General features: G+C 51.2%; 1 protein-coding gene across 1 annotated transcript in view; it reads right to left on the reverse strand.

Moving 5' to 3' along the window:
* Nucleotides 1-2,966: 2,966 nt before the first annotated feature.
* LOC144490997 (nuclear factor of activated T-cells, cytoplasmic 4-like) overlaps nt 2,967-12,500 on the reverse strand; it is a gene marked incomplete at its 3' end in the record, with an annotated part of 10,877 nt that continues 1,343 nt past the window's right edge. The window contains exon 2 of the mRNA XM_078208679.1: nt 2,967-3,129. Coding sequence (XP_078064805.1) covers nt 2,967-3,129 — 163 coding nt within the window. The remainder of the gene's footprint in view (nt 3,130-12,500) is intronic.

Raw genomic sequence — 12,500 nt, forward strand, 5'->3', positions numbered from 1 at the left:
ACTCAGTGCCTCCCCCACCTTTCCCGACCCTCCTGCCCCCCAACAACCGCCCTCCCCAGCCCCCGCGGCCTGGTCTCTCACCCACTCCCTTCTCTCTCTCCCTCTCTGTCTCGCTCTCTAACCCAACCCCCTCCCACCGTCCCCCAGCCCCCGCCCTCTCCCTTCACTGCAGGGCGGCCCAGTTCAAGACCACAAGAAGCTACAAAGGGTCGTGAATGTAGCCCAATCCATCACGCGAACCAGCCTCCCATCCATTGACTCTGTCTACACTTCCCGCTGCCTAGGGAAAAGCAGCCGGCATAGTTAAGGACCCCACGCACCCCGGACATTCTCTCTTCCACCTTCTTCCGTCGGGAAAAAGATACAAAAGTCTGAGGTCACGTACCGACCGACTCAAGAACAGCTTCTTCCCTGCTGCCGTCAGACTTTTGAATGGACCTACCTCGCATTAAGTTGATCTTTCTCTACACCCTAGCTATGACTGTAACACTACATTCTGCACTCTCTCATTTCCTTCACCGTTATGTGCTCTATGAACGGTATGTGTTGTCTGTGGAGAATCATAGAATCCTGACAGTGTAGAAGGAGTTGAGTCTGCACCAACAACAATCCCACCGAGGCCATATCCTTGTAACCCCACCTAATTCCTCCTGACACAAAGGGGAAATCCCACTCAGAGCTGTTCCCAGCAACCTCAAGTATTTAACCCTCCAATCCCCCTAACCCGCACATCTTTGGATTGTGGGAGGAAACCGGAGCACCCGGAGGAAACCCACGCAGACACGAGGAGAACAAAGAACAAAGAAAGAACAAAGAACAGTACAGCACAGGAAACAGGCCCTTCGGCCCTCCAAGCCTGTGCCGCTCCTTGGTCCAACTAGACCAATCGTTTGTATCCCTCCATTCCCAGGCTGCTCATGTGACTATCCAGGTAAGTCTTAAACGATGTCAGCGTGCCTGCCTCCACCACCCTACTTGGCAGCGCATTCCAGGCCCCCACCACCCTCTGTGTAAAAAACGTCCCTCTGATATCTGAGTTATACTTCGCCCCTCTCAGCTTGAGCCCGTGACCCCTCGTGATCGTCACCTCCGACCTGGGAAAAAGCTTCCCACTGTTCACCCTATCTATCCCCTTCATAATCTTATATACCTCTATTAGATCTCCCCTCATTCTCCGTCTTTCCAAGGAGAACAACCCCAGTTTACCCAATCTCTCCTCATAGCTAAGACCCTCCATACCAGGCAACATCCTAGTAAACCTTCTCTGCACTCTCTCTAAAGCCTCCACGTCCTTCTGGCAGTGCGGCGACCAGAACTGGACGCAGTACTCCAAATGTGGCCTAACCAGCGTTCTATACAGCTGCATCATCAGACTCCAGCTTTTATACTCTATGCCCCGTCCTATAAAGGCAAGCATACCATATGCCTTCTTCACCACCTTCTCCACCTGTGCTGCCACCTTCAAGGATTTGTGGACTTGCACACCCAGGTCCCTCTGTGTTTCTATACTCTTGATGGCTCTGCCATTTATTGTATAACTCCCCCCTACATTATTTCTTCCAAAATGCATCACTTCGCATTTATCTGGATTAAATTCCATCTGCCACCTCTCCGCCCAATTTTCCAGCCTATCTATATCCTGCTGTATTGTCCGACAATGTTCATCGCTATCCGCAAGTCCAGCCATCTTCGTGTCATCCGCAAACTTGCTGATAACACCAGTTACACCTTCTTCCAAATCATTTATATATATCACAAATAGCAGAGGTCCCAGTACAGAGCCCCGCGGAACACCACTGGTCACAGACCTCCAGCCGGAAAAAGACCCTTCGACTGCTACCCTCTGTCTCCTGTGGCCAAGCCAGTTCTCCACCCATCTAGCCACCTCTCCTTGTATCCCATGGAACCTTAACCTTCTTAACCAACCTGCCATGAGGGACTTTGTCAAACGCCTTACTGAAATCCATATAGACGACATCCACGGCCCTTCCTTCGTCAACTGTTTTTGTCACTTCCTCAAAAAACTCCACCAAATTTGTAAGGCACGACCTCCCTCTTACAAAACCATGCTGTCTGTCACTAATGAGATTGTTCCGCTCTAAATGCGCATACATCCTGTCTCTAAGAACCCTCTCCAACAACTTCCCTACCACGGACGTCAAGCTCACTGGCCTATAATTACCCGGGTTATCCCTGCTACCCTTCTTAAATAACGGTACCACATTCGCTATCCTCCAATCCTCAGGGACCTCACCCGTGTCCAATGAGGAGACAAAGATTTCCGTCAGAGGCTCAGCAATTACATCTCTCGTCTCCCTGAGCAGTCTAGGATAGATGCCATCAGGCCCTGGGGATTTGTCGGTTTTAATGTTACCTAAAAAACCTAACACTTCCTCCCTTGTAATGGAGATTCTCCCTAACGGGTCAACACCTCCCTCTGAGACACTCCCAGTCAACAAAGTCCCTCTCCTTTGTGAATACCGATGCAAAGTATTCATTTAGGATCTCCCCTATTCCCTTGGGTTCTAAGCATAATTCCCCTCCTTTGTCCCTGAGAGGTCCGACTTTTTCCCTGACAACTCCTAACATATGAATAAAAAAATGCCTCCGGATTCTCCTTAACATGCAGACTCCTTAAGAACATGCAGACTCCACACAGACCGTGACCCGAGCCGGGAATCGAACCCGGGTCCCTGGCGCTGTGAGGCAGCGGTGCTAACCCACTGTGCCCGCCCAGTGTGTGCAAGTTCTTTTCACTGTATCCCGATACATGCGATAATAATAAATCAAATCAAATCCAATCAAAATCAAAGTTGACCATTCACTCTGTGTCATCTGGGTGGGTCAGAGTTCAACATTTCAGGACCCGTGACGCCCCTCCCCCCCCTCCACCCCCCGTTCCCCTCCCTCAGCATCGCTTCCCCGGCTTCCCGCCCTGCACCCATCGACCACTCTCCCAAGGGTACCTTGACCACAGGGTGACCTCCCGCGGCCGCTTTGACGGCTCCCCGACTGCCCTCAGTCTCGTAGTGTGCTCGGTGATGTGTCTTGGGCTGGACATCAATCTTCAAATCCAGGACTTCGTACTGGCTGGGGAGCGGCCAATCGAGAGGAGGGAGAGCGCTGGAGCTGAGGACAAATGAGACAAGTCAGCTCCGACACAGAGATATCTGTACACTGACTGGTGTCTCTCAGTCCCCTCTCTCTCACTCAGGGAGATATCTGTACACTGACTGGTGTCCCTCAGTCCCCTCTCTCTCTCAGGGAGATATCTGTACACTGACTGGTGTCTCTCAGTCCCCTCTCTCTCTCAGGGAGATATCTGTACACTGACTGGTGTCTCTCAGACCCCTCTCTCTCTCAGGGAGATATCTGTACCCTGACTGGTGTCTCTCAGACCCCTCTCTCTCAGGGAGATATCTGTACCCTGACTGGTGTCTCTCAGTCCCCTCTCTCTCTCAGGGAGATATCTGTACACTGACTGGTGTCTCTCAGTCCCCTCTCTCTCAGGGAGATATCTGTACACTGACTGGTGTCTCTCAGTCCCCTCTCTCTCTCAGGGAGATATCTGTACACTGACTGGTGTCTCTCAGTCCCCTCTCTCTCTCAGGGAGATATCTGTACCCTGACTGGTGTCTCTCAGACCCCTCTCTCTCAGGGAGATATCTGTACCCTGACTGGTGTCTCTCAGTCCCCTCTCTCTCTCAGGGAGATATCTGTACACTGACTGGTGTCTCTCAGTCCCCTCTCTCTCTCTCAGGGAGATATCTGTACACTGACTGGTGTCTCTCAGTCCTCTCTCTCTCAGGGAGATATCTGTACCCTGACTGGTGTCTCTCAGTCCCCTCTCTCTCAGGGAGATATCTGTACACTGACTGGTGTCTCTCAGTCCCCTCTCTCTCTCAGGGAGATATCTGTACACTGACTGGTGTCTCTCAGTCCCCTCTCTCTCTCTCTCAGGGAGATATCTGTACACTGACTGGTGTCTCTCAATCCCCTCTCTCTCTCAGGGAGATATCTGTACCCTGACTGGTGTCTCTCAGTCCCCTCTCCCTCTCTCAGGGAGATATCTGTACACTGACTGGTGTCTCTCAGTCCTCTCTCTCTCAGGGAGATATCTGTACCCTGACTGGTGTCTCTCAGTCCCCTCTCTCTCAGGGAGATATCTGTACACTGACTGGTGTCTCTCAGTCCTCTCTCTCTCAGGGAGATATCTGTACACTGACTGGTGTCTCTCAGTCCCCTCTCTCTCTCTCTCAGGGAGATATCTGTACACTGACTGGTGTCTCTCAGTCCCCTCTCTCTGAGGGAGATATCTGTACACTGACTGGTGTCTCTCAGTCCTCCCTCTCTCTCAGGGAGATATCTGTACCCTGACTGGTGTCTCTCAGTCCCCTCTCTCTCAGGGAGATATCTGTACACTGACTGGTGTCTCTCAGTCCCCTCTCTCTCTCTCAGGGAGTTATCTGTACACTGACTGGTGTCTCTCAGTCCTCTCTCTCTCAGGGAGATATCTGTACACTGACTGGTGTCTCTCAGTCCTCTCTCTCTCTCAGGGAGATATCTGTACACTGACTGCTGTCTCTCAGTCCCCTCTCTCTCTCTCAGGGAGATATCTGTACACTGACTGGTGTCTCTCAGTCCCCTCTCTCTCTCAGGGAGATATCTGTACACTGACTGGTGTCTCTCAGTCCTCTCTCTCTCAGGGAGATATCTGTACACTGACTGGTGTCTCTCAGTCCCCTCTCTCTCTCTGAGGGAGATATCTGTACACTGACTGGTGTCTCTCAGTCCCCTCTCTCTCTCAGGGAGATATCTGTACACTGACTGGTGTCTCTCAGTCCTCTCTCTCTCAGGGAAATATCTGTACCCTGACTGGTGTCTCTCAGTCCCCTCTCTCTCAGGGAGATATCTGTACACTGACTGGTGTCTCTCAGTCCCCTCTCTCTCTCAGGGAGATATCTGTACACTGACTGGTGTCTCTCAGTCCCCTCTCTCTCTCTCTCAGGGAGATATCTGTACACTGACTGGTGTCTCTCAATCCCCTCTCTCTCTCAGGGAGATATCTGTACCCTGACTGGTGTCTCTCAGTCCCCTCTCCCTCTCTCAGGGAGATATCTGTACACTGACTGGTGTCTCTCAGTCCCCTCTCTCTCAGGGAGATATCTGTACACTGACTGGTGTCTCTCAGTCCTCTCTCTCTCAGGGAGATATCTGTACCCTGACTGGTGTCTCTCAGTCCCCTCTCTCTCAGGGAGATATCTGTACACTGACTGGTGTCTCTCAGTCCTCTCTCTCTCAGGGAGATATCTGTACACTGACTGGTGTCTCTCAGTCCCCTCTCTCTCTCTCAGGGAGTTATCTGTACACTGACTGGTGTCTCTCAGTCCCCTCTCTCTCTCTCTCAGGGAGATATCTGTACACTGACTGGTGTCTCTCAGTCCCCTCTCTCTGAGGGAGATATCTGTACACTGACTGGTGTCTCTCAGTCCTCCCTCTCTCTCAGGGAGATATCTGTACCCTGACTGGTGTCTCTCAGTCCCCTCTCTCTCAGGGAGATATCTGTACACTGACTGGTGTCTCTCAGTCCCCTCTCTCTCTCTCAGGGAGTTATCTGTACACTGACTGGTGTCTCTCAGTCCTCTCTCTCTCTCTCAGGGAGATATCTGTACACTGACTGGTGTCTCTCAGTCCTCTCTCTCTCTCAGGGAGATATCTGTACACTGACTGCTGTCTCTCAGTCCCCTCTCTCTCTCTCAGGGAGATATCTGTACACTGACTGGTGTCTCTCAGTCCCCTCTCTCTCTCAGGGAGATATCTGTACACTGACTGGTGTCTCTCAGTCCTCTCTCTCTCAGGGAGATATCTGTACACTGACTGGTGTCTCTCAGTCCCCTCTCTCTCTCTGAGGGAGATATCTGTACACTGACTGGTGTCTCTCAGTCCCCTCTCTCTCTCAGGGAGATATCTGTACACTGACTGGTGTCTCTCAGTCCTCTCTCTCTGAGGGAGATATCTGTACACTGACTGGTGTCTCTCAGTCCCCCCTCTCTCTCAGGGAGATATCTGTACACTGACTGGTGTCTCTCAGTCCCCTCTCTCTCTCAGGGAGATATCTGTACACTGACTGGTGTCTCTCAGTCCACTCTCTCTCTCAGGGAGATATCTGCACACTGACTGGTGTCTCTCAGTCCTCTCTCTCTCTCTCAGGGAGATATCTGTACACTGACTGGTGTCTCTCAGTCCCCTCTCTCTCTCTCTCAGGGAGATATCTGCACACTGACTGGTGTCTCTCAGTCCCCTCTCTCTCTCTCAGGAAGATATCTGTACACTGACTGGTGTCTCTCAGTCCCCTCTCTCTCTCTCTCTCTCTCTCAGGGAGATATCTGTACACTGACTGCTGTCTCTCAGTCCTCTCTCTCTCTCTCAGGGAGATATCTGTACACTGACTGGTGTCTCTCAGTCCCCTCTCTCTCTCTCAGGGAGATATCTGTACACTGACTGGTGTCTCTCAGTCCCCTCTCTCTCTCAGGGAGATATCTGTACACTGACTAGTGTCTCTCAGTCCCCTCTGTCTCTCTCAGGGAGATATCTGTACACTGACCGGTGTCTCTCAGTCCCCCCTCTCTCTCTCAGGGAGATATCTGTACACTGACTGGTGTCTCTCAGTCCCCTCTCTCTCTCTCAGGGAGATGTCTGTACACTGACTGGTGTCTCTCAGTCCTCTCTCTCTGAGGGAGATATCTGTACACTGACTGGTGTCTCTCAGTCCCCTCTCTCTCTCTCAGGGAGATATCTCTACACTGACTGGTGTCTCTCAGTCCCCTCTCTCTCAGGGAGATATCTGTACACTGACTGGTGTCTCTCAGTCCTCTCTCTCTCTCTCTGGGAGATATCTGTACACTGACTGGTGTCTCTCAGTCCCCTCTCTCTCAGTGAGATATCTGTACACTGACTGGTGTCTCTCAGTCCCCTCTCCCAGGGAGATATCTCTACACTGACTGGTGTCTCTCAGTCCCCTCTCTCTCTCAGGGAGATATCCGTACACTGACTGGTGTCTCTCAGTCCTCTCTCTCTCTCAGGGAGATATCTGTACACTGACTGGTGTCTCTCAGTCCCCTCTCTCTCTCTCAGGGAGATATCTGTACACTGACTGGTGTCTCTCAGTCCCCTCTCTCTCAGGGTGATATCTGTACACTGACTGGTGTCTCTCAGTCCCCTCTCTCTCTCTCTCAGGCAGATATCTGCACACTGACTGGTGTCTCTCAGTCCCCTCTCTCTCTCTCAGGAAGATATCTGTACACTGACTGGTGTCTCTCAGTCCCCTCTCTCTCTCTCTCTCTCAGGGAGATATCTGTACACTGACCGGTGTCTCTCAGTCCCCCCTCTCTCTCTCAGGGAGATGTCTGTACACTGACTGGTGTCTCTCAGTCCCCTCTCTCTCTCAGGGAGATGTCTGTACACTGACTGGTGTCTCTCAGTCCTCTCTCTCTGAGGGAGATATCTGTACACTGACTGGTGTCTCTCAGTCCCCTCTCTCTCTCTCAGGGAGATATCTCTACACTGACTGGTGCCTCTCAGTCCCCTCTCTCTCAGGGAGATATCTGTACACTGACTGGTGTCTCTCAGTCCTCTCTCTCTCTCTCAGGGAGATATCTGTACACTGACTGGTGTCTCTCAGTCCTCTCTCTCTCTCTCTGGGAGATATCTGTACACTGACTGGTGTCTCTCAGTCCCCTCTCTCTCAGTGAGATATCTGTACACTGACTGGTGTCTCTCAGTCCCCTCTCTCAGGGAGATATCTCTACACTGACTGGTGTCTCTCAGTCCCCTCTCTCTCTCTCTCAGGGAGATATCCGTACACTGACTGGTGTCTCTCAGTCCTCTCTCTCTCTCAGGGAGATATCTGTACACTGACTGGTGTCTCTCAGTCCCCTCTCTCTCTCTCAGGGAGATATCTGTACACTGACTGGTGTCTCTCAGTCCCCTCTCTCTCTCAGGGAGATATCTGTACACTGACTAGTGTCTCTCAGTCCCCTCTGTCTCTCTCAGGGAGATATCTGTACACTGACCGGTGTCTCTCAGTCCCCCCTCTCTCTCTCAGGGAGATATCTGTACACTGACTGGTGTCTCTCAGTCCCCTCTCTCTCTCTCAGGGAGATGTCTGTACACTGACTGGTGTCTCTCAGTCCTCTCTCTCTGAGGGAGATATCTGTACACTGACTGGTGTCTCTCAGTCCCCTCTCTCTCTCTCAGGGAGATATCTCTACACTGACTGGTGTCTCTCAGTCCCCTCTCTCTCAGGGAGATATCTGTACACTGACTGGTGTCTCTCAGTCCTCTCTCTCTCTCTCTGGGAGATATCTGTACACTGACTGGTGTCTCTCAGTCCCCTCTCTCTCAGTGAGATATCTGTCCACTGACTGGTGTCTCTCAGTCCCCTCTCTCAGGGAGATATCTCTACACTGACTGGTGTCTCTCAGTCCCCTCTCTCTCTCTCTCAGGGAGATATCCGTACACTGACTGGTGTCTCTCAGTCCTCTCTCTCTCTCAGGGAGATATCTGTACACTGACTGGTGTCTCTCAGTCCCCTCTCTCTCTCTCAGGGAGATATCTGTACACTGACTGGTGTCTCTCAGTCCCCTCTCTCTCAGGGTGATATCTGTACACTGACTGGTGTCTCTCAGTCCCCTCTCTCTCTCTCTCAGGGAGATATCTGCACACTGACTGGTGTCTCTCAGTCCCCTCTCTCTCTCTCAGGAAGATATCTGTACACTGACTGGTGTCTCTCAGTCCCCTCTCTCTCTCTCTCTCTCAGGGAGATATCTGTACACTGACCGGTGTCTCTCAGTCCCCCCTCTCTCTCTCAGGGAGATATCTGTACACTGACTGGTGTCTCTCAGTCCCCTCTCTCTCTCAGGGAGATGTCTGTACACTGACTGGTGTCTCTCAGTCCTCTCTCTCTGAGGGAGATATCTGTACACTGACTGGTGTCTCTCAGTCCCCTCTCTCTCTCTCAGGGAGATATCTCTACACTGACTGGTGCCTCTCAGTCCCCTCTCTCTCAGGGAGATATCTGTACACTGACTGGTGTCTCTCAGTCCTCTCTCTCTCTCTCAGGGAGATATCTGTACACTGACTGGTGTCTCTCAGTCCTCTCTCTCTCTCTCTGGGAGATATCTGTACACTGACTGGTGTCTCTCAGTCCCCTCTCTCTCAGTGAGATATCTGTACACTGACTGGTGTCTCTCAGTCCCCTCTCTCAGGGAGATATCTCTACACTGACTGGTGTCTCTCAGTCCCCTCTCTCTCTCTCTCAGGGAGATATCCGTACACTGACTGGTGTCTCTCAGTCCTCTCTCTCTCTCAGGGAGATATCTGTACACTGACTGGTGTCTCTCAGTCCCCTCTCTCTCTCTCAGGGAGATATCTGTACACTGACTGGTGTCTCTCAGTCCCCTCTCTCTCTCTCTCTCTCAGGGAGATATCTGCACACTGACTGGTGTCTCTCAGTCCCCTCTCTCTCTCTCAGGAAGATATCTGTACACTGACTGGTGTCTCTCAGTCCCCTCTCTCTCTCTCTCTCTCAGGGAGATATCTGTACACTGACTGGTGTCTCTCAGTCCCCCCTCTCTCTCTCAGGGAGATATCTGTACACTGACTGGTGTCTCTCAGTCCTCCTTCTCTCTCTCAGGGAGATATCTGTACACTGACTGGTGTCTCTCAGTCCCCTCTCTCTCTCTCAGGGAGATGTCTGTACACTGACTGGTGTCTCTCAGTCCTCTCTCTCTGAGGGAGATATCTGTACACTGACTGGTGTCTCTCAGTCCCCTCTCTCTCAGGGTGATATCTGTACACTGACTGGTGTCTCTCAGTCCTCTCTCTCTCTCTCAGGGAGATATCTGTACACTGACTGGTGTCTCTCAGTCCTCTCTCTCTCTCTCAGGGAGATATCTGTACACTGACTGGTGTCTCTCAGTCCTCTCTCTCTCTCTCTGGGAGATATCTGTACACTGACTGGTGTCTCTCAGTCCTCTCTCTCTCTCTCTGGGAGATATCTGTACACTGACTGGTGTCTCTCAGTCCCCTCTCTCAGGGAGATATCTCTACACTGACTGGTGTCTCTCAGTCCCCTCTCTCTCTCTCTCAGGGAGATATCCGTACACTGACTGGTGTCTCTCAGTCCTCTCTCTCTCTCAGGGAGATATCTGTACACTGACTGGTGTCTCTCAGTCCCCTCTCTCTCTCTCAGGGAGATATCTGTACACTGACTGGTGTCTCTCAGTCCCCCCTCTCTCTCTCAGGGAGATATCTGTACACTGACTGGTGTCTCTCAGTCCCCTCTCTCTCAGGGTGATATCTGTACACTGACTGGTACATAGAACATAGAAAAGCTGCAGCACAAACAGGCCCTTCGGCCCACAAGTTGTGCTGAACATGTCCCTACCTACTAGGCTTACCTATAACCCTCTATCTTACTAACTTCCATGAACTTATCCAAAAGTCTCTTAAAAGACCCTATCGAATCCGCCTCCACCTCCACTACCGGCAGCCGATTCCACACACCCACCACCCTCTGAGTGAAAAACCTACCCCTAACATCTCCTCTGTACCTACTCCCCAGCACCCTAAACCTGTGACCTCTTGTGGCAACCATTCCAGTCCTGGGTAAAAGCCTCTGAGAATCCACTCTATCAATACCTCTCAACATCTTATACACCTCTATCAGGTCACCTCTCATCCTTCGCCTCTCCAAGGAGAATAGACCTAGCTCTCTCAACCTATCCTCATAAGGCATGCCACCTAATCCAGGCAACATCCTTATAAATCTCCTCTGCACCCTTTCTATGGCTTCCACATCCTTTCTGTAATGAGGCGACCAGAACTGGGCACAGTACTCCAGGTGGGGTCTGACCAGGGTCCTATACAGCTGCAGCATTATCTCCCGATTTCTAAACTCAATTCCTCTATTGATGAAGACCAGTATTCCATACGCCTTCTTAACCACAGCCTCTACCTGCGACACTGCTTTGAGTGTCCTATGAACCCGGACCCCAAGATCCTTCTGATCTTCCACACTGCCAAGCGTCTTACCCTTAATATTATATTCTTTCATCCTATTCGACCTGCCAAAATGAACCACCACACACTTATCTGGGTTGAAGTCCATCTGCCACCTCTCCGCCCAGTCTTGCACCTTATCTATGTCTTGTTGCAACTGCTGACATCCCTCTACACTATCCACAACACCTCCAACCTTTGTGTCATCAGCAAACTTGCCAACCCATCCTTCCACTTCCTCATCCAGGTCATTTATAAAAATCACAAAGAGCAAGGGTCCCAGAACAGATCCCTGGGGGCACTCCACTGGTGACCGACCTCCATGCTGAAAAAGACCCATCTACAACCACTCTTTGCCTTCTGTGGGCAAGCCAGTTCTGAATCCACAAAGCAATGTCCCCTTGTATCCCATGCTCCTTCACTTTCTCAATAAGCCTTGCATGGGGCACCTTATCAAACGCCTTGCTGAAATCCATATAAACCACATCTACCGCTCTTCCCTCGTCTATGTGTCTCGTCACATCTTCAAAAAATTCAATTAGGCTCGTAAGGCATGATCTGCCTTGGACAAAGCCGTGCTGGCTATTTCTGATCATACTATTCCTCTCCAGATGTTCATAAATCCTGCCTCTCAGGATCTTCTCCGTCAACTTACCAACCACTGAGGTTAGACTCACTGGTCTATAATTTCCCGGGCTGTCTCGTCTCCCTTTCTTGAATAAAGGAACCACATCCGCAATCCTCCAACCCTCCAGAACCTCTCCCGTCTCCATTGATGACGCAAAGATCATCGCCAGAGGCTCAGCAATCTCTTCCCTCGCCTCCCACAGTAACCTGGGGTACATCCCATCCGGTCCCGGCGACTTATCTAACTTGATGCTTTTCAACAGCTCCAACACATCCTCTTTCCTAATGTCCACACGCTCAATCCTCTCAGTCCACTGCAAGTCTGCACTACAACTACCAAGATCCTTCTCCACTGTGAATACTGAAGCAAAGTATTCATTGAGTACCTCTGCTATTTCTACCACTTTCTATACAGACTGGTGTCCCTCAGTTCCTACTCTCATCTAATCCCGTGCTGTACCTGTCCTGGGAATGTTTGATGGGGGACAGTGTAGAGGGAGCTTTACTCTGTATCTAACCCCGTGCTGTACCTGTCCTGGGAGTGTTTGATGGGGGACAGTGTAGAGGGAGCTTTACTCTGTATCTAACCCCGTGCTGTACCTGTCCTGGGAGTGTTTGATGGGGACAGTGTAGAGGGAGCTTTACTCTGTATCTAACCCCGTGCTGTACCTGTCCTGGGAGTGTTTGATGGGGACAGTGTAGAGGGAGCTTTACTCTGTATCTAACCCCGTGCTGTACCTGTCCTGGGAGTGTTTGATGGGGACAGTGTAGAGGGAGCTTTACTCTGTATCTAACCCCGTGCTGTACCTGTC

The sequence above is a fragment of the Mustelus asterias genome, unplaced genomic scaffold (assembly GCF_964213995.1).
Source record: "Mustelus asterias unplaced genomic scaffold, sMusAst1.hap1.1 HAP1_SCAFFOLD_4190, whole genome shotgun sequence".
Taxonomy (NCBI): Eukaryota; Metazoa; Chordata; class Chondrichthyes; order Carcharhiniformes; family Triakidae; genus Mustelus; species Mustelus asterias.